Source organism: Bombus vancouverensis, chromosome 1 (assembly GCF_051014615.1).
Source record: "Bombus vancouverensis nearcticus chromosome 1, iyBomVanc1_principal, whole genome shotgun sequence".
NCBI classification, from domain to species: Eukaryota; Metazoa; Arthropoda; class Insecta; order Hymenoptera; family Apidae; genus Bombus; species Bombus vancouverensis.
Window position 1 is genome coordinate 1847810 of NC_134911.1, and position 21292 is coordinate 1869101.

The following is a 21292-nucleotide window of genomic DNA, read 5'->3' on the forward strand; positions in this document are numbered from 1 at the left end:
TTAGTTAAATTAGAAGAAAATATATTGCAATATATTAGAAATTTAGTTAAAGTGGAAAAGGTATATTTATATATATATTGGAATTGGAAATATGTTTATTTATAGATATATCTATCTAATATAAGTAATTTGTAAGTAACTATTTTTAGATAATTACTTTTATAAATAATTCTTAATAAATCTATTCTGTTGCAGCTTTTTAATCCATACTATTCAGGACATAAACATTATTGTATGAATGAACTTAATTTTCAAAGTTAATATTATTCGTTAAGTACTAGGACCTTTTATAAATTGTTTTAGAGACATTTTTACAGATATGTAATTAAATGTAACGACTATATAAAAATATCTATTTGCAATCATTTGATGTATATCTGTAAATATGTCATAAATGAATTTTTTGCCAGATATTCCATTAAATAATATATCTAACGAATTTGATAAAATATGAAAATATTTGATAGTTAAACGCCTCAAATGTAAAGATTGTTCGGTTCATTGTTTTGCTTGTGTTAAATGTAGCGAAAATTATGTCAGGATTATATAAGGCAATAAATTAACGCATTCTAGAAATTTGCTTACTGTATTCTAATCATATAAGAGTAAATGTTTGCATCGGAAATTCTGTCCTTCATGGATAGAGGTTAAAGGTATGTAGGCTAACGGTATATGTATATATACGTATATATATGGAAATAAAAAAAACAACGAAAAGAACTAGAAGGAAGCTACGTTTACGTTATGAAGCTAATTTATGTTTAAATACTATAATTTTGTTAAATACTATTTGGTAAATTATCTTAGGAATTGTGATGAATTAGAAATTTGAATTACATATAAAATTATATAAATGTAAGATTTTCTATTTTTTAAATATTTGTGCTATTATACATTAGATGGAATTAATAACGTAAACAAATGAATTATGAATTATATAAGTAATTTAATTATGTTTTCCATAATGGGGATAATAAATTGGCCAAATTTTTATTACAGGTAGTAAAAGCAATGTGGAAAAATATATTCTCATCGATTATGTTAATTATTAATTAATATAAATTGCTAATATTGTTAACTTATATTTTCTATTGCTATTAAGCAGGTTTGAACAAGGAATAAGAATTAGGGAAAAAAGTTAAAAATAAGGAATACAGATACATTTTTGCTTGGATATATACATATCCAAAAGCTTACTTATCAAAATAAGTATTTAATAAACCGTACATACTGTATTTTCGAACAAAAAGGAAAATAAAAGAATAATAAAATAGAATTTTCCATTTTCACGTACAGTAACAAGTTAATGTTTTACAATTTCCTAAAAATAAAGTACGATGATAATTTCTGCATGAATATTTTGTGCGCATCACGTATAAATTTTACTATATATCTGTTTTATAATTTATAACGCAAAGTGCAACATCCCTGTCTCTGGACGTACAAACAAGCATAAATAATATTTATAGACCAAAATATTAATTAAATACAAATATAAAAAATACTGAATTTTAGATAGAGTCAAAAAATTTTAAATCTTTTAAATGAATACTATATTTAATAATATAAATAATGTAATACTTAAAAATCAATGAATATCAGTTAATACGAACATCTCAATTACTTTAGTATTTTGAACATGGAAACACTTACGATAGGAAACTTTTATATCATAAAGTTATATAAAACATTTTTAAATTACATTAGCACAGTAAAATTTAAACATATTAAACATATACAATTTTAAACATATATTTAATAAAAGTGTTATACAGCCTGAATAACTATCTATAGCATATAATAGATGTTAAATTTGGTCCAACTGAATATGTATTGAGGTTTTCAATATAATGGATAGCTGACTGTTTAAATACTTTTGTGATCACTGCGAAATACAGATATATTTGCACTAAATATCTTGTAATTTATATATATATATAAATTATAAATTATTAAATTATTATCTAAACTAAATATCTTGTAATTCATATATATATGTATATATAAATTATAAATTATTAAATTATTATATATATATATAAATTACAAGATATTTAGTGCAAATATATCTGTATATATATAATATTTCGTGTTTTAAACGTTACCAATCTAATTATAATAGTCAAGTCTCATAACGGTGCTAATGAAATTTTAAAGTGTTTTGTATAGCACACATAATACATTCATAAAAGGCATCTACAAATGTTCGAATACTTTCATCAGCTTATATACATCTAATACGTAGATGTTTATTCTTATCGTATCTTGTTCCTATATTACACGCACAAACACAATTCCAGAAAAAAGAGAAAAAAAGAGATAGAGAGAAACAGGAGGAAGATATTCGAGTACTTGATCGAATTGTCTAAAAGTCAAAGAAAATATCGTTCACTGTTATTTGGTCGTGTCCATTGCATCGTATACATAGTATGTTACGTTAATATGCTTTATCACTATGCGACGAGAATGAAAACCAGATATATGCCACTTGGTGGAACACCTACGAGGTACACTAACGCAACATTGGCACCAACCAGAAAGATGTAGCAATCTTTCTTGCGTGGTGTGTCAATTCTTTTTTTACAACAAAAGAAGCTAGATACAAGCGATACGGCAACTGCGCGATCGCCCAAGAGTTACTGTCCTCGGACCAAAAGTCAGAGAAGCTGTCGTTTTATTTATCCGAATTATTCTGTTAACACATTGCAGTCTCAAGTGCTTTTTATGCTTTCTGCATAATATTCGAGGACATGAGATATTTCGTGGATTAGATTGTGATCGATAGATTGTGTAAAATTTTTAATTAATTTGTGTGCGAAATATACTGGAATTTGTGGAAAAATGGGATAATTATATAGAAAAGGGTACGCTTCGTCGATTTTAATGACCTTGAAATATGTTGTCAAAGTCAACATTCTTAACAACTTTTTTCTATACGTGTTACCGCCCTTTGGCCTTAGTTTCCGAAATATTCGCAAAAAACTACTACAATTTATGTTATGATTACACTTCTGAAGTAGGCGAGCGCATTTTTATGTAGTCCGATTTGATCCAATGATGAGAGAGATAACCAATTTTGTGATGTTATATAAATGAAATGCTGTTAGAAGCTAAATTGACCAACTCAGCACATTTTGTAAATTTTTTTAATTCATTATTTATGATACATGATTTAATATATGATTTAGTCTCTCACAAAGAAAACAAATGACGTATTTCCATAATTTTATTTATAGTAAAACCTAAGAAGACCATTAAGAGACTAATACCTATAAATAATCTTAAATCTTAAGGTAAATTTAAACAAGTAATATTTGTAATATTTGATCAATTTACTATATCTTCCAATATATAGAGTCGTCTAATAATCTTTCTATAAATTGCAATGTCTTAGTATTTTATTCTATATTATTCTATATATAGTAGGTGTTATTTTTTTGACATTCAAAATGTTATTACGTTAAAGTACATTGAAAATTATAGTATACTATCAAAAGTATCCAATTTATTATATGTTCATAATAATTAGGTTTCGATTTGTTTTCATATTTAATATATTAATATTATATTATGTGGTATTGCTATATTATTCTATATATAGTAGGTGTTATTTTTTTGACATTCAAAATGTTATTACGTTAAAGTACATTGAAAATTATAGTATACTATCAAAAGTACCCAATTTATTATATGTTCATAATAATTAGGTTTCGATTTGTTTTCATATTTAGTATATTAATATTATATTATGTGGTATTTTCATATTTAAAATGTATAATATTGTATGTACGCATTAATAAGTAATTAAGAAATAAGAAACAATGAAATAATTGGCAATTTCAAAAGGTTTTTAATATTTAGAAAATCATGCATTTAAGGAACGAGAGAATATAAGTGCTTATCTCTCACAATTTCTTATACATATAGCAACTCCATTTCAACATGTTTTCAATTAACAGTAAACATAGATGTGTTATAATTAAACGTTATGTAATAAGTGCGTTAATTAAATAAGATACCAATGCAATTTTTCGATATATTCAACACGTGCTGTACTTTACACACTTCTCCTTTGCCTAATGTCACAAGCGAAGATCGCTTTCTGGTGTTAACTGAGATACCAAACGTGGTGACGCGTGTTTCGGCGGGATAGAACAGTCATTGATTTCCACAGGAATACATCACGTGCGTCTGTTGCGTTCATTGCGTGAGTACTGTAGCATTAACGGGGCATAGTCGTGATACTGTGGTGTGTGCATGTCACTAGTCATAACTTGTTCGTTTTCATCGATCAATAAAACTAATGCAACGATCTCACATCGACCAGTCAATAGTGCATAATAAACGTTAAAGACTCGCTAAATAGTAGATTATGTATTTTTATAAACTGTAAAGTTAAAGGGATGAAATCCAAACAGAGATTTGTTTCATTTGCTCTAAATATTATTGAGTTATACTTTGGATATTTTATGTGCTCTTGTTTCCTATGTGAATTCTGTATTTACATTTCTGCATCTTTGAACTTTTTATAAATGCACGAAGATTCGTAGTTTGTTAATTTCTCCTAGCATGTTCGACGAATAATAAATAATAGCTTTCGCAAAATACCTTTTTTCTTTATTTTATATTGGGATCAGTTGCAATATGATTAATTTAGAAGATCATTCTCCTGAAATGCAAGTAGCAAGCTTTAGAAATGTGAAATTGGTATGTATGGTCGAAAAGACGCAAAACCTCCTTCAATTAATTGTCATTGTGTAATAACAAGAAATTGATACAATAATCTTCGAGTTAATGTAACGATTAGGCGGCGAGTTTTTATGCATTTGTAGAAAACTTAAACATGCAAAAATACAAAGAATACAAAACTTGGCACCTATTATAATGTTTAATATGTAAAACAAATTTCTGATTAAGTTCTATTTCTTTATTTGCTTTTTTAAAAATATAAATTTACTCAAATATCCGCAGTCTCGAGGACTATAAATATCCAAGGACCCGGTACGATTATTTTGATTTTTTGATAAGCATTCATATAATGGTAGAGCTTGAAGAACTGAAACTAATTGTATTCTTATCCCGTAAGATAAAACTGCAGGTAACTTCAACTTTTTATGGTCCAAGCAGTAGTTGACATTTAATTCCAGGTAATTTATAAGCAATAATCAATCTATTTTAAAAAATTGTTTAGAATTTAAATGTGCTCTGTTCTTTTGTGCTTGTCTACGTTAACATTTTTGCGATAAATGAAGGTATGGCACCAAAAAGTCAATATATATTTTCGATACTTCAGATACTATTTTGTACATGCAGCACGTGTTACAGCATTGATACGAAGAGAAGTAGCTTCAAATTTTTATTGAAAATCGAAGCTTTGTAAGTACTAAAAAAACATACCAGTGAAAAAGGTATTCAATTTCTGGAAATTGTCCAAAGTTCTCAATTTTATTGGAAATCCCAAGTTTATATTAGAAAAGTAAATTTCAGGTTTTGAAATTCTGTTCAAAGATTTGGATGAAAATCGTGATTTTATACTAGGGCAATAGAATAGTAGAAGAAATAATCGATTTTAAATTGGAATATGATTGCAACAAAATAAATTCCAGGAATTGATGAAAACTTTGAATTTGTAATTTTGATCGAAATCGTGATTTTGTATTAAGAAAATAAAATAGCAGAAGAAATATTCGATTTCAAGGTATTCCAAGAATTTTTTTTTATTATTTAATTTGTACTTTACAATTTGTCCAGCTGGACATTTGGTAAATTCCAAAAATTTAAAGCAACTTTCCTACGCACATTTATTTAATTTATATAACGTACATTTCCTTGCCACTGTTCATATTAATTCTGTTTCATTTATTAAATGTGCTTTATTACTATTTCCTATTAAATCACTTAAAATAATTAAAAATTAGCAAAAGAAAGAAAAACAGATGAAAGATAGTAATTTAGGAAACTGTATTGCATATTTTTAGACTAAATTCAGAATCATATAAATAACATTTACGTCACCTAATTTACATTGCAATATCGAATAATGAAAACATTGTACAAGAAAAGTAAAAAAAGTTATAAAGTAAGTTGCATTAGCAATTTTAATACAGAAACTCTATAAACAAGAAACATAACAAATACAGGGTGGTTGGTAACTGGTGGTACAAGCGCAAAGGGGGCGATTCCCCGCGAAAAAAGAAGTCGGAAATATAGAATAAAAATTTTTCGTTTGAGGCTTTGTTTTCGAGAAAATCGACTTTGAATTTTCGCTCGGTACGCGTGCACTTTATTACGTCTCGTTATAACGGATCTCACTGTAGATCGTTGTCTCGATGGAAAAATTAAAAAAAAAAATTTTTATTCTATATTTTCAACTTCTTTTTTCGCGTAGAATCATCCCCTTTCCGCTTGTACCACCAGTTACCAACCACCCTGTATATGTAAAAAATGTCGAGTTGAGCGTAGTTAATCGGAAACAGTTAATGTTAATATCTGATAAACTATTAATATCGTTAGTTCCAATTTTCCAAACTCTTGTCACAAAATCAGGTGTAGTGCCTTATAAATCAGGGTTTGGGAAACTGTCATCACCATTTCGAATAGAGTATTTACGAATAAGCTGCTTACGCATAGTTATATTTTTATGTATAAAGTTAGGTTAGTTTATATATAAAGTTATGTATGTATAAAGTTATAGAATCAAAATCAAAATGGATCGCTTCACCTTCAAAATATTTTTGTATATCATGCGTAGTTTGTATGTTTTTGCATATTTAGAAATCCTAATTCATTGATATTCAAGCAAATCTACCCTATCCTAGAATTATAACTTATTTTATCCTAGAACTAGTCCTCAAAAAGACAGCTTTCAAATGTTTTGTTTTGCAACTTATTTGTTTCGATTATAATCATTTATGTTTAATATTTAGAAGTTGATAATTGTAATCTTGAAAAGAAACTAAGTCGAATAATGAACATGTGCTATAAGACATTTAATGAGATGTAACAAGATATTTTTCTACTTGATTTTAGTCAATGGAACGTATTGATAACGCTTAATTACTTTATCTAAAAGTGTCTTACATATACATATACATATATTCTACTACATTTATACTATTGCACAAATAATCCGCATATGTATGGTTTTATATAAAATATAAAATAAAGTATCAGTTATATCTGTTTCAACCAATGACAATTGGTCGTTTATTAATGGAGCTATCATTGCGCTATCTTAGAATAAAAATGTTACACTAATTCGAGGAACATGGTATCTACATTTTTCTTGTATTCTTATTCATAGTAGGATCTGCAATAGTATTCAAGAGTTTCTGGAAAGTTTTTTCGTTTCATATTCCAAAGATGATGTTCTTAAGAATTTTAATTAATATTATATAACTATTACTTATTATTGCTACCATTACTTACCATGTTCTTATAGTCAATATTATTTAAAATTCTTAGATATCATCTTTGGAATAGGAAGTGAAAAATCTATCTGACTGGAAACTTTTGCACACCACTGTGATTAATGCAAGTACGATGTTATCGTAAGCCGACAGTAAGGTGCAATCGGGAGGGTAATGCAAAGGAACTGTACGTTTTACAGAAGACTGAAGGCTGATCTGCAATACCTCCGAAGGAGGGGACTACTGAAGGCGTCGGGTGAACTATCGTACCAAGGACGTAAATGCACCAGATGCGGTGCACCGTTTGGTAGATTTTACAACACCGGTGCTCTGTGCACACGCTGCAGGCACAGAGTTTGCAGACAGTGCCGTATCGAGGTCAGGAGCCCTGCCGATAACAAAGACGTCGAATGGATCTGTAACATTTGCTATAAGATCGCGTGAGTAATTCTTCCATTGTTACACCGTTTCCTTTTTGCATAGCTTACGTTGTTCGCGACTCTACTAAGATTCCTTCCGACGTTTCCTTGATTCTTTGTGCTTTTCTGTTTTATAAGATTGCTTATCTTCTTTTTTATAAAATAAGTGACACGATTTTAAATCGTTTGAAAGTAATGCAGTTTTAATGTATATTAAAAGTAAGGTTTAAAATACTCTATTATAATGCAATATTTTTTTGTATACGGCAAATTTGCCAAGATTTAATGTCGTACAAAATATTATATTAAATGTAGATTTTGTCAAAAATTATATTAATCTCTTAAGCCACCATAAAAATAAATTTTGATGAGTTCTGTTAATCGCTGTAAATTTTTGTATGTCTATATCGTAAAATTAATAAAATGCAATCTATATAAAATTCTAGTGTATTAAATATAGATTTATAAAAATAAAGTTAACAAACTATTTCAATATTTTTCAAGTGAGCGACAGGCTTCAATTAAGCATTTGGCTTTGTAGTTGATCGTATGATTATTAAGAGTACTAGTTATTATGGTCATTTTGTAAATTTTTATACGTATTGATTAACTATGAAGTATGAAAGACACTAGATCATTTTGTAAGTAATGTATTATATACATTATACGTGTAATTCTAAATCTTTGAAAAATGGAGTTTATCGTATGTATTAATGGATATTCATTGTCAATTGTTTTCTGAATATATGTATCAATTTTTTGGCAGTTTAATCACCCTGAAAAATTGTTAAACTTTTGACAATTGATAGGTCACTCTCATTTGATTATCGTCTTCAAATTCCGCATTCTGTTGAATTTTCTATTTCTTGGAAAAGCTCTTGCGGAGCGCGAAGTAATTAAAAATTTAAAGATTAGAGAGATTAACATACAGATTTCAAATTATGTTCTTTTATATTATTTAATATTTCTGCTTTTCATCTGAACATCGCTATTTTCTGAGCATTTTCGTCACGATTCATCAGTATTGATTATTTCTATATATATATACGTATTTGTAATTTTTCTAATTACTGATTGTACTGTTTTCCTTACATACGACCTAATTTTGGATTCAAAATTTAAGACAAGTAAGAAATAACGTTCCTTATGGAATGGCTTGATATGGTAATTGAAAAGTATTTCCTCTTGTTAGTGTTGCTGCCTTTTTTCTACTAAAAAATTAGGTATTTTTGCTTCCACCTTTCTTATGCAAAAATTGAACTAGTACTTTTGTTTCTTTAGGGAATTACACGTTGTTACTGAGAAATGGACTTATGTAAATTCAGTATGTAAATCTGTAAATGGAAAAGCAGCGTCACCTGTGGAATTATTGAAAAGCAGCATCCGACGAGCTTGGACAATCAACGGTTTGTTGAATATTATTTTTTTATTCCATATATGTTATATTTATAGTTCTAATGTCAAGTTCCACATTTTATTGCGATGTTAGAATCATAATAATATTATTGTATAAATTCATATGAATTAAATACATACAGACTTGAACGTAATAGCATATTCCATATAAATAATTAACATATCGATGTGAAATATCAAATATAATATATCTTCTATATACTATATACTATATATTATATAGTGTATTATATATATAATGTACTACAGTATATATAGTATTATCTTCTTATTTTCACATTAAATGCCATAAATAAATAAATAGTAGTTATGCAACAGTAGTTACATATGGATTTGTATACAAACATATAGCAGCAAATCATTTCATTGAATTAATGCAATGTCTAATCAATTTAGTTTTCCAAAAAGAGGACTTAAATTTCATCTAAGAAATAAAAAAGGAAGGAAGAATGTCGTTTTTGGAAAACATAAGTCAAACGTGAAAAATAAAATCATATATATTTGAAAACGCTATTTTAGAAGCATGTGGGAAATATATTCACTGAATATAACTCAACGTTTATAATAAATGTTTATGATGGAAATACAGACTGCAACAATTTATTGTATTACTAAATTTATTATTCAAAAAAGAGCTTATTCAAATTTCTGATTGTTTTCCAATTTCTGGCAGAAATCCGTAATAACAAAAATTCGTAAGTTCATAAAGAATTAATTGGAACCAAAATATTAGGTCGTCCGAAAAGTTTCTTTCATTTTATGAGGAAATAATGGATGCACAACATTTTTCGTTTTATATTATTTTATCGAATTACGTATGGTGCATTTTGTTCTATTAAGATAAAAATCACAACGTTTGACAGGTCAAGTTTCATGTTTGTATAAAGATGCATCGTTGTAAAAGACGTGTGTGTAAAAGAAAGACACTTTTCGGACAACTTAATATTTTACCATTCTATTATATTTTTTCATTAGAGCCTTTCAATTTCTACTATATCTTATGCAATAGAAATATTAAATAGATATACAGGGTGGTTGGTAACTGGCGATACAAGCGGATAGAGGGTGATTCTACGCGAAAAAAGAAGTCGAAAATATAGAATAACAATTTTTCGTTTGAGGCTTTGTTTTCGAGAAAATCGACTTTGAATTTTCGTTCGGTACGCGTGCACTTTATCACGTCTCGTTATAACGGATCTCACTGTAGATCGTTGTCTCGATGGAAAAATTAAAAAAAAAATAAAAAAAAATTTTTATTCCATATTTTCGACTTCTTTTTTCGCGCAGAATCACCCCCTTTCCGCTTGTACCACCAGTTACCAACCACCCTATATATAAATTTTGTCATTATCTTACAGCCAAGAAATAATTGAAAAGATCTTAAGGATTATAAATTTCTTTTCTATAAAATTTTTACTCCAATATTTCTGTTCATTAGATCCAATACTAACTACATTAAATATAATAAAATTGTTAGGAATAGCGTAAAATATATCATAATTCATACATACACACATATATATACGCGAGGAGCAAAACCGATGCAACATCATTTGAAACTGAATAACTTTTCCAAAATTGGACGAAACGACTTGGATTTTTTTTTCTTAAGAATTTAGAAGGATTAATTTACCACGTGATATATAAAAAAATGGGAGGAAATTGCCATTGGTTGGAAAAAAAAAGGAAAGGTCACTTTTTCAACTTTTTTTTATCCAAACCTGTAATGATAATTTAAGCAGTTCGAAGATTTACGTTAACGATCACATTTTGGAGATTTATGTTAATTATATACGTGCTGAAAATTTCATCAAAATTGGTTAACGTCGCTATGAACTATAAAATGGCGAAAATTCCAGTTTTCGCGTCTTTCGGCCCAAAATCTACATCTTTCGATGCCTCTCGCTTGTTTTTACATCAACCGATTTCAATAAAATTTTCAGCATATATATAACTGATATAAATCTATAAAATGTGTTGTTTAAATTTTTCTACATGCTTCGATAATAAAGTTGCAGAAAGCGAACGTTAATTTTTTTCTTCGCGATTTCGGTCAATTGCAGTTTTCCGAAAATTTTTTTTGTACGTCATTTAGTAAACTAATCTCCGTAACTTTTCAAAAAAATCTATATCGTTTGGTCCAATTTTAAAAATGTTACTCAGTTTCAAAGATGTTGCATCAAGTTTTGCTCCTCGTTGTAAATTGTCGTACATTTAGCAGACCAACTGATTACTATAATAAATCTAAAAATTTGAATTCATTTTCAATGCAAGTACTTTTATCGATATTTGACGTATCGAAAATTTTACTTTCTTATCAAAAGAATCCAATAAATTATTCATACGTTCTGTGTATAGGTCCACCCACACGCTGGTCCGCAGCAAGGAAATCGCCAGAATTGCGTATATATCGAAGTTTGCCGTCTCGTCATCAAGAATATCGGGAAATCATTAACAAGAATGAAATCGTAAAGTCCGTTAACAGAGAAACGTGGAATTCTGATGAAAAGGAAGCAGTTGCCAAGGATGCGAATGAACAGTTCGATGAAAGTAATAGTTCCACGAAAGACGACCCATGCAAAGATGCGATAACAAAAAGCGAATCGATTTCTCTCGAAAAATTGACGTCACGAGTCGAAACTAACGAACGAACGAATGCGAAACGAATAGAAAAGCTGTTTAATAAACAGGAAGAGGAAGTGCTATCGTCGAATGCTATAAAAACGAAGAAAAACGACCGACCCGCTGCAAGCACCAGCTGCAATAAAACAAAGATCGAAGAACCAGACGAGACGACAGGTAGCCAAGAGCAAAATATACCAAGAATTTCATTGATAAAACCACCGAGAATATTGTCGAAGTTTATTTCACCAGAGATAAAATCTCCAATTAAACATGGAGATAGAAAATCGAATATCCCAATATTTAAAAGAAGCTGCAAGGAATTCGAAGACATTAGAAGCCCCCAAGAATCATCCAAACGTTCTCTCATCCCTCAAAGGTATTTATTCAATCACGGATTCAATCAAGGTTTCGATTATATAGGATTATATAGGAATCGTTTCGAACAAAACAAAAATTTCGTTACATACCCATAGGAATCATCGAAATATTCTTCAAGAGTACCCCGATTTTCAGTGATTTTCAATGCTGACCTAGGTATTATTTATGCGATTCGTCTGATAATTCGCGTCCTGTTTAGTTTCAGTGCAAGTAAAACTGTTCGAGAAATCGTTTCGACTAAAACAAAAATTGCAAAGTTAAGATTGTTAACGTTCAAAGGAAACGTGAAAATGTGTAATCGTGCGAGTTATTGACACCTGCTTAGTTTGCATCCCATCGTTTTGGAATTATAGTGGTGTCATATACTTTTTAGCGATTATTCTACTTAGAATATTTACGTGCTTATAAACAATATATGAAAACAAATTAGGGAAACATCGGATATGAAATACTGACACTCAACAATGATCGATTAAAGAAGCGAACTTAGATCAGTAGGAAACATGTCTTGAAAATAAAATGATAATAAAATAGCTTGAACAGAAATGTTTATATTCCCACAATTAATGCGCGATACTGAGAATGCTATCTCAAGAATTGATTTCTCAAAGGAAGAAATTGAACCGAAATAAGAGGGGCTCTACCTTACTTGAAAGTAACACATCCATGTTATAGATATCTATACATCATTGTAGATGTTACACATACAATAAATTATATTATTATATTACGTTATGCATCTTATTAAACAGCATTTGAATTTCTTCCAGATACCGAGGTAGTACCGACGACTTGCGTCGAAGTCGCGAGGACATAAGCTTACCTAGCCTGATCCCCAAACTGTTATCTCCAAAAAACAAGGAAGACCGACTAAAGCGCCAAGATAGCAAGGACGATATCCGCTGCGTATTCAAGTCTAACCGAAAAGAGTGGAAAGAAGAAACCCGAGCATCGTTCTTCAACCAATCGACAGGGAAGGAGGACTCTAAGTACGGCATTCGGCTATTCCGGCGGGACAACAGCCGCGAAGACGTGGGTAGGGAGAGCGCGAATTCAAATGCGAATAACGCGGCTGTTGCTGCAAAAGGAAAGCAAGCCGGGAAAGAGGAGAAGCAGGAGAGGACGGAGGAACGCGTGGGCGTCTCGACCACGTCGAAATCGAAGTCGACGGTACACGAACAAGGCAGGACGAGGGCACCGGACAGAGAGGGCAGTAAGGAAAGCCTCTATGGCAAGTCGTCGAGAAATGACGAGGAAGGGCCACGCGTGAACCAGCATGAGAGAGTGAAAGCCGAGGCGGCGGCCAACGAACAGACGATGCTCGACGTGGTCGTCACCGACGAGAAGCTGTTGGAAGAACAAGAAGGCGTGAAGAAAGGAGAAAAGGAGGCGAACAAAGAGGAAAACTTGATAGTCGAGGAGGCACAAGCATTGGAGAACGATAAGAACACGGACTCTATGAAGGAGATCGCTGAAAGCCTGATCGAAAATTCCGAGGCCGATGTTACCGCGTTTGGAACGTATGACAGGAAAGATTCTGCATGTGGGAGGAAATCCGACGATTTTCAAGTGGTTAGTATCTGGTGGCTGTGTTACGAAGGATTTGGTAGTTTGAAGATTTGATTGAGTTTCAATTTATTGTAGAATTCGAAAGTTAATTAGATTTTTATGAGGCTAATACTTTCAAGTATTAATACATATTAAGTTGAGTATCGATCTAATTTTACTTTGCAACTGTATTCGATATAGGTACGTCGGAAGTTTTCAAAGGAGGAGTTTTCCAATCCTGATGATACGGACGATACTCCAAATAAACGTTGCTCCAGTGTAAGTTAACTATATTTCATGTATTTTGTCGTTGATTTTAATGTACTCATTTTAAGAGTATAGGTGTCGATGCATGAATAACGATTCTCATAATAATCGGAGGAAAACAATATATAAAGTGAGAGATAAAACTTATCTATATGTCGAACATTATTTCGTGTACAACATTTAACGGATAAGTATAAGTATGATTTAATGGATCACTATCTGAATCACGTGGCCTAGTTTATAATCATAGCGAAAGCAAATAGAAATTTATTTTTGTAATTGAACACGCACCTGAGAAGTTTCGGAGTTGATAGTATTCAATAATATTTTATTATATAACATTTTATTATTAAATACTATAATATATTATTATTGAATATTATACAAAACAACTTTTTCCTGTACTCTTCATTATATAATACCTATATGTGGAATTACCATTGTCTTCCGTACCTATGAGTACGACCATTAAATTCAATGTCTACGTAACAATCAAGTTATAGTCAACAAAACGTGGCCATCGTTATTTTCAAACAGAGTGGTTTGTAAAATGCTTAAGTCATGCAAATAAATAAAGCAAACAGCGTTCATTATTTTTATAACATTTAAATAATTTTAATTCTACAACAGTATGTCCAATATTTTATGTATTAAAAATTGTTTCGTAAAGTTAAGGATCATTCACAAACGTTAACGTCTTTAGAAAATATAAAAAAAAGTTCAGATAGGACAGATGTAAAAACAAGAAAATTGTATGTAATTTCTAAATAACTCTTTCCAATTCTAACACAATTTTTCATTCTGGCCTAACATTCTGTGGATATAGATTCTGCTTAAAAAATATATTTCTTATCAGAATTTCTTCCTCTACCATATAACATGACTGTTTTATTTACAATTATTTAAACTACTAAAAAATAATTAAATCGTTTGAATAATAATTAAAATTCTCTATCTTTGAGGATATTAAATGCGACACTACTTAGATTACTAATACATTACTTAAATAAAAAATATTCCGATTTCTACATAGCCATATTATTTCTTTTATAGACTTTTCTGTTATTTATTATACTACAATATAGTAGAAATACAAACAAATACTGAATTCCTTACAGCACTTATCTCCGGAAGCAAGTCCACTGAGCACTAGATCGTCGAGATACAGCCCAAGGGAGAGTGAGAGCGAACCAACTCCTGCACTTCCACGGAAAACGGGTGACTCGTGCTCCGCGTCCCAAAGAATACGAGATGCGATTACAAGGACCAGAAGGGAATCTAATAGCACTAGATACGAGAGCAGCGGTAGCGAGAGTGTCAGGTGTGTGTAAATTGAATCACGCGACGCTTCAAGTCGCGAAATTTAATTTACCACTTAATTTACCGTATCTAACACGCACTTCGAATAATCAACTATTTACTACCGGAATAATCAATCATTAGCAAGTAGTGGCGGAAATTTCCACTCTTATACATGAATTAGAAATCGAACCAGTGAAAAGAATTTCAATAATTGCGGTGAAACGTAGTTCTACGTCTGAAGTGCCAGATTTTTAAGTCTAGCACATTTTCTTTGAATCTTTTGTCTTTGCTTTGAATAAAAGAAAGCTGAACCGTAGAATTTCGTTTTATAAAGTTGTTGATATTTGAGAGACAAGCAACTTTTCATTATTTTGTGTAAAAAGGTAGAAGCAATGTTGATACAAATTTATTGCTTTTCTCAATACATACTTGAGTTTCTCAAATTTTCTATTTTAACATTAAATTACTATTATTTTAATATTAAACTATTTCCATATCGTATTTAGATAGAGATAATGTTACATGTATCTACAGTTGAAAAATTAGTATCTTTATTGTTAAGATTTCATTTGAAAGAAAAGTGTATCAAGAATATCTGTGAAAATCGTGTTATAAGACAACTTATCAAACAGTGAAAAAGTTATTTTTATAATTTTCGTTTCCAACAAAACCTGATATTGTGCTTCGACTAATCGAATTACTTTGTAAGTCATAACACATAGTTTTATATTTATTGAATTAGTAATAATATTATTAATATTAATATAAAACACTCGTTAAAAATAACATTAAATAAGTATTACTTATTTCGATAATTAATTAATTATCTTAATATATTTTTTAGATTTTCTGTCATACTTTTATTTTGTTTCTTCTTCCCGATTAGATTAAGTGAAACTGGTCTTCATGGGTACGTGGAACTGGCTAGGAAAGTGAAGTTTTTCGGTGGAAACGGAAGTAGTGCGGTTCCATCGACGATCGGAAGTGATGAAGTAGTGCAACGTGATAGCGCAACAAGTGCAGGTGAAGATGATCCTCACGACGATAATCATGGGAGAACAGGTCCCATTTCATCTCAAGGAAGAAGCATGCTTCGTAGAAGGCGACAGTTTGACGCTCAAGGTATGTAAACATGATCTTTTATTTATTTTTATTACCTGTATTATACTAACCTAATTTTTAATCCCGTTGTGCACGCATAATAGCAAATACATTCTACATATGATTATTTGTGCAAATATGTAATATATTTTTTGCATCTTCACTTATTTTTGTAATATATTCCAGACAACTTAAAACATAGATAATTACGAATATCAAGTGAAGTTTATACATAATAATTGAAAAGTATTATTACATATTACTAAAATATTTGAATATCACATATTGAATAAATAATTAAATATAAACAATTAATAGTTGATAAATATATTAATAAAGTACTAGTCGTTAATGGAATGAAATTAATAAAATAAAGATACAGATTCATTCTGTAGCATTCTCCAGAATATACATATATGTTTTGCTCTATTTTGCGATAAGATATATTGAAATATTTTAGACAAGTGTATGCAGAACAAAATGAAAATTTAATAAAATTAATTTTTAATTTTAATATAGCTTCTCATGGTTAACTCAGTGTTTTATATTGATAATAATTTCCTCAATTTAAATCCATTTATATTAAAATAAATTATACAAGTCAATTGATTTGATATTCTAATAAAACATTATTTTATTAAGAAATATTTTCGTAGATAGTCTCCAAATAATATGTAGAATTTTAAATACATTTATTATAAAAATAGAACTTACATTCAATTCTAATAAGTTACCAATTATTTTCTTTCGACTGTCGTGTTATAACAATAAATTCTACTAATAGTCAATGATTTCGAGCACAACATCATGTTTCTTGTTGTGCAGTAAGCAAAATTCACTAACAAAGAAACAAACAAAAGAATACGCAACGATGAAGAAGAAGAAACAACGATGAAATCTTTGCAACGCAAACAATGCGCGAAACAATTCATGTTTCTGTAATTGAAAAGAATTGCACTTTGAATCTAAACAGCAGACTATTTTCTCGCGATTGTCAACAATAATCTTTTAGCGAACAATCGGGTATACAGGGTGGTTGGTAACTGGTGGTACAAGCGGGAAGGGGGTGATTCTACGCGAAAAAGAAAGTCGAAAATATAGAATAAAAATTTTTCGTTTGAGGCTTTGTTTTCGAGAAAATCGACTTTGAATTTTCGTTCGGTACGCGTGCACTTTATCGCGTCTCGTTATAACGGATCTCACTGTAGATCGTTGTCTCGATGGAAAAATTAAAAAAAAAATTTTATTCTATATTTTCGACTTCTTTTTTCACGTAGAATCACCCCCTTTCCGCTTGTACCACCAGTTACTCACCACCCTGTATAAATCGATATTACATACGACGTATAATTTGCCGAATTTTCTTCAATTTCATCAATCATAACAGACTGTTAAGGGATGCTATAAACCAGAAGAACGACACAGAGAAACGCTATCGGTACTTGAACGCGAAATCAGTAGCGATTTGTTCATATTTGTATTCTATAGCTTCTTAAAAGGCATAACCATAACTAATAGTCGCAGTTCATACTAACTATCGTAGCAGCAAGTAACATTTCGCTTTCGTGCCTGTTTCCCCCCTATTCGAGTCTTTTACATACAGGGTGTTCAAAAATTACGTCATGTCTTTGACAGATGATTCTACACCTTCAAACGTAATATGACGATTTGAAATTCATGCTTGCTTTGAGACTTTTGTTCCTCGTGACGAGAACTACACGATGTAATAACAAAATTTGGCTTTGAAATTGAAGGTCTCCATTGATCCCAGGATATAGAATCATCTGCCAGAGTCATAACATATATTTTTAAATACCCTGTACGTTAACATTCAAAGACCACAGGGTAAAATATTATAAGTAGCATTTTCTCAGTTTTATAGAACTTTAAAGTGCAGAACACTGTTAATTAATTGTATATTATCAATATCATATTTTTTCTTTTTTTTTTTTTTGTTTCTTCATATAATCTTCAACTAGTAGTCTGTGGATTTTTATACATTTATACAAAATTTGAAGATATAAAAATATATTTACTATACAAAAGCGTATAAGATATGAAGAATAGGGTATTCATTAGAATTTTAATCTGTCAATCAAGAGAAACGATTTAACTCGTCATTCGAGTAATAATTTATGTACCTATTTAAAGATACCTATCTTTTCACGCGTAGTTTTAATTTTGCTACAAATAAGTTGTATCATATTACATCACATTTACATTTGCAAGGTCTAAAACTGACTTAACTGAAGTTGATTTGTTTTTACTTTTATCAATGAATCTGATTAATGGACGTCACGGTTAACAAGTTAGTAGGTTAATAAGTAAAATAAATCTTCTATTTCTTTAGCCGTGTCCATAAAAACATAGATTTTCATAAAAATCTGTAGTCTATTAAGTCAGAATATCACAATGAGTTTATTCTTCATAACCATTGTAGTTAGTATACCGCACAATGAAATGTTATGATTCGATTAAATTTATTTTTAATAGTTATTATACAAATAATTGCCAAACTTTCTACAACAAATAGTAAATATACAGTGCTGTGAATAATTATAGACTCAAACACCTCAAATTGGATGCTATAGGAAATCAGGAGATATTACATGACGGATTATTGCCCGTCATAACAGAAATTGAAACCAAAAAGGCATTCTTCAGCGAGATAATGCTCTTATTCATACAGTTACCGCTAGAAAAATGTGGTTTCAAGATTTTGAAAATTTCATCATTACCATGGCTAGCATCGAGACTGAATTCGATCAAGAACCTGTGGAGAATTTTAGCAACAAAAGTTTACGATCAGGGGAAGCCACCTATGGAAAACATCATTAAAAAAAAATAAAATCCGTGTGGCCGGATACTCAAAATGAAACTTTAAATAAGATAATGCACAGTATATCTAACAAATTAACAGAAGAAATAAAAAATAAAGGAAAATCCGCTAAATGTTAGACGAAAACGTAACAACGTTAACATTGAGTTTATACTTGTTCACAGTCAGAAACGCAATTGTGAGAGAAAATTTAATTTTTCCTAGACTCCAAAAGAAGAAAATTTTTGTTTGTTGTATCTTCAATTTTGTTTTATATTATATGTAATTGTATAAACGATTTTGTCAATTTTTGTTTTAATATTATGAAAAATCTAAAAATAGGGTTGAGTTTATAATTATTCACGGTACGGTATAGTAAAGATGTGTTCTATATTATACCGCAAAATTTGATACAGTGTAAAAATCAATATCTACAACAAATTTAATTGTTTTCACTATAAATCCTATCACAATTTATAATACTATTTTAAACTACCATAAAAATAATGTTTAGTAAATTATACAGTATATCGTAAAATTTTATAATATACTGGGTGGTTGGTAAGTGGTGGTACAAGCGGAAAGGGGGTGATTCTATGCGAAAAAAGAAGTCGAAAATATAGAATAAAAATTTTTTTTTTAATTTTTCCATCGAGACAACGATCTACAGTGAGATCCGTTATAACGAGACGTGATAAAGTGCACGCGTACCGAGCGGAAATTCAAAGTCGATTTTCTCGAAAACAAAGCCTCAAACGAAAAATTTTTATTCTATATTTTCGACTTCTTTTTTCGTGTAGAATCACCCCCTTTCCGCTTGTATCGCCAGTTACCAACCACCCTGTATATACAGTAAATTTAAAATTCAAAATGTATACATATAAACTATAGTAATAGAAAATAATATTCCTATAATATGGAAGTACCTTTAGCATGATCTTTAATAATACACAAATACATTAGTTCTCTTAATAGGTAATTTTTTATAATGTACTAATTCCATACAGAAATAAGTGTTATTTTTAATTATTAATGCATCGTGAATTTACATAATTTTATCAAATTCAGATATTAGTACGAGTCGATCGAATTATTCAAATATTTATGGACGACAATGTATGTACTATTATGCAGCATACAAGAAGTATGATACATGCAGGATCAACATGAATGTAAATGAAACTTTGATCCTTTTGTTCCAACATTGTACTTGAAGCAACGGCATTAATATGTAAGTCGAAATAGAACTGATTATGTTTGTTAATGTATGTTCTAATCCGTGATATTATAACATACTTCTAACGAATTACGATCATGTGAAAGATATCGGTGTAATACTTAGATAGGAATTTTAACGAAAGTAGAAACATTATCTCTCGGTGGCTTCGAAACTGTGCTTTACGACCCACGTGGAGTAACACGCGTCAATTCTCCTAACGGCTTTATACAATTGCATTGACTTACAATCTATCTTTGCTCATTTTAGACGTTAATAGGGTCTCCTCTATAAACAAGAAATTTGACTAAAAAAGAAAATTAAGTAGCCTTCTGTAAAAGGAGCTCATAAGAGAAAATAAAGAATTGAATAAATTATGTTGGAAATTTAATTCTAGTTTTTTAATATTATCTGCCTTTGAAGTGATAGTTCTAATGGCTTTTAAAAAGTTTTGTTTACTTGCAATTTAACGTCGCATTAACTACAAGGTTGTTAATACTTTATATGTGTATCTATTGCTCAGTATTCCTATACAGATATAAGATCATAAACAATTCTACCCTAAAACAATTTAATAAATTTTTTCTCCTCTTTAATCTGAGCTTTATGTCGCGAATAAATTTCGTTTCGTGTATAAAACGCTTAACAGTCCAAGTTTTAAACAACCACGTCCCTTCATTATGTAAATATAAAAATTATATTGTTAAAAAATTTGAAAAATTTCGTTTACTGAACAATTAAATTTCAAACTTCCCAATATGTACGTTCATTATTTTAAAATATTGTACAGATA

The 21292-nt window shown here is 29.9% G+C and overlaps 2 protein-coding genes across 3 annotated transcripts in view; both read left to right on the forward strand.

The window, feature by feature from the left end:
• Positions 1-21292, forward strand: part of LOC117162475 (uncharacterized) — a 417893-nt gene that overhangs the window by 116408 nt on the left and 280193 nt on the right. The gene's annotated exons all lie outside the window — the stretch shown is intronic.
• The window catches only part of LOC117160570 (uncharacterized), a 95754-nt gene that overhangs the window by 14128 nt on the left and 60334 nt on the right, over positions 1-21292 (forward strand). For both annotated transcript variants that reach the window (XM_076627187.1, XM_076627961.1), the window contains exons 2-8: positions 7610-7849; positions 9110-9234; positions 11603-12245; positions 13018-13819; positions 13997-14074; positions 15181-15383; positions 16251-16486. In XM_076627187.1, the coding sequence (XP_076483302.1) occupies positions 7610-7849; positions 9110-9234; positions 11603-12245; positions 13018-13819; positions 13997-14074; positions 15181-15383; positions 16251-16486 (2327 nt within the window). The remainder of the gene's footprint in view (positions 1-7609; positions 7850-9109; positions 9235-11602; positions 12246-13017; positions 13820-13996; positions 14075-15180; positions 15384-16250; positions 16487-21292) is intronic.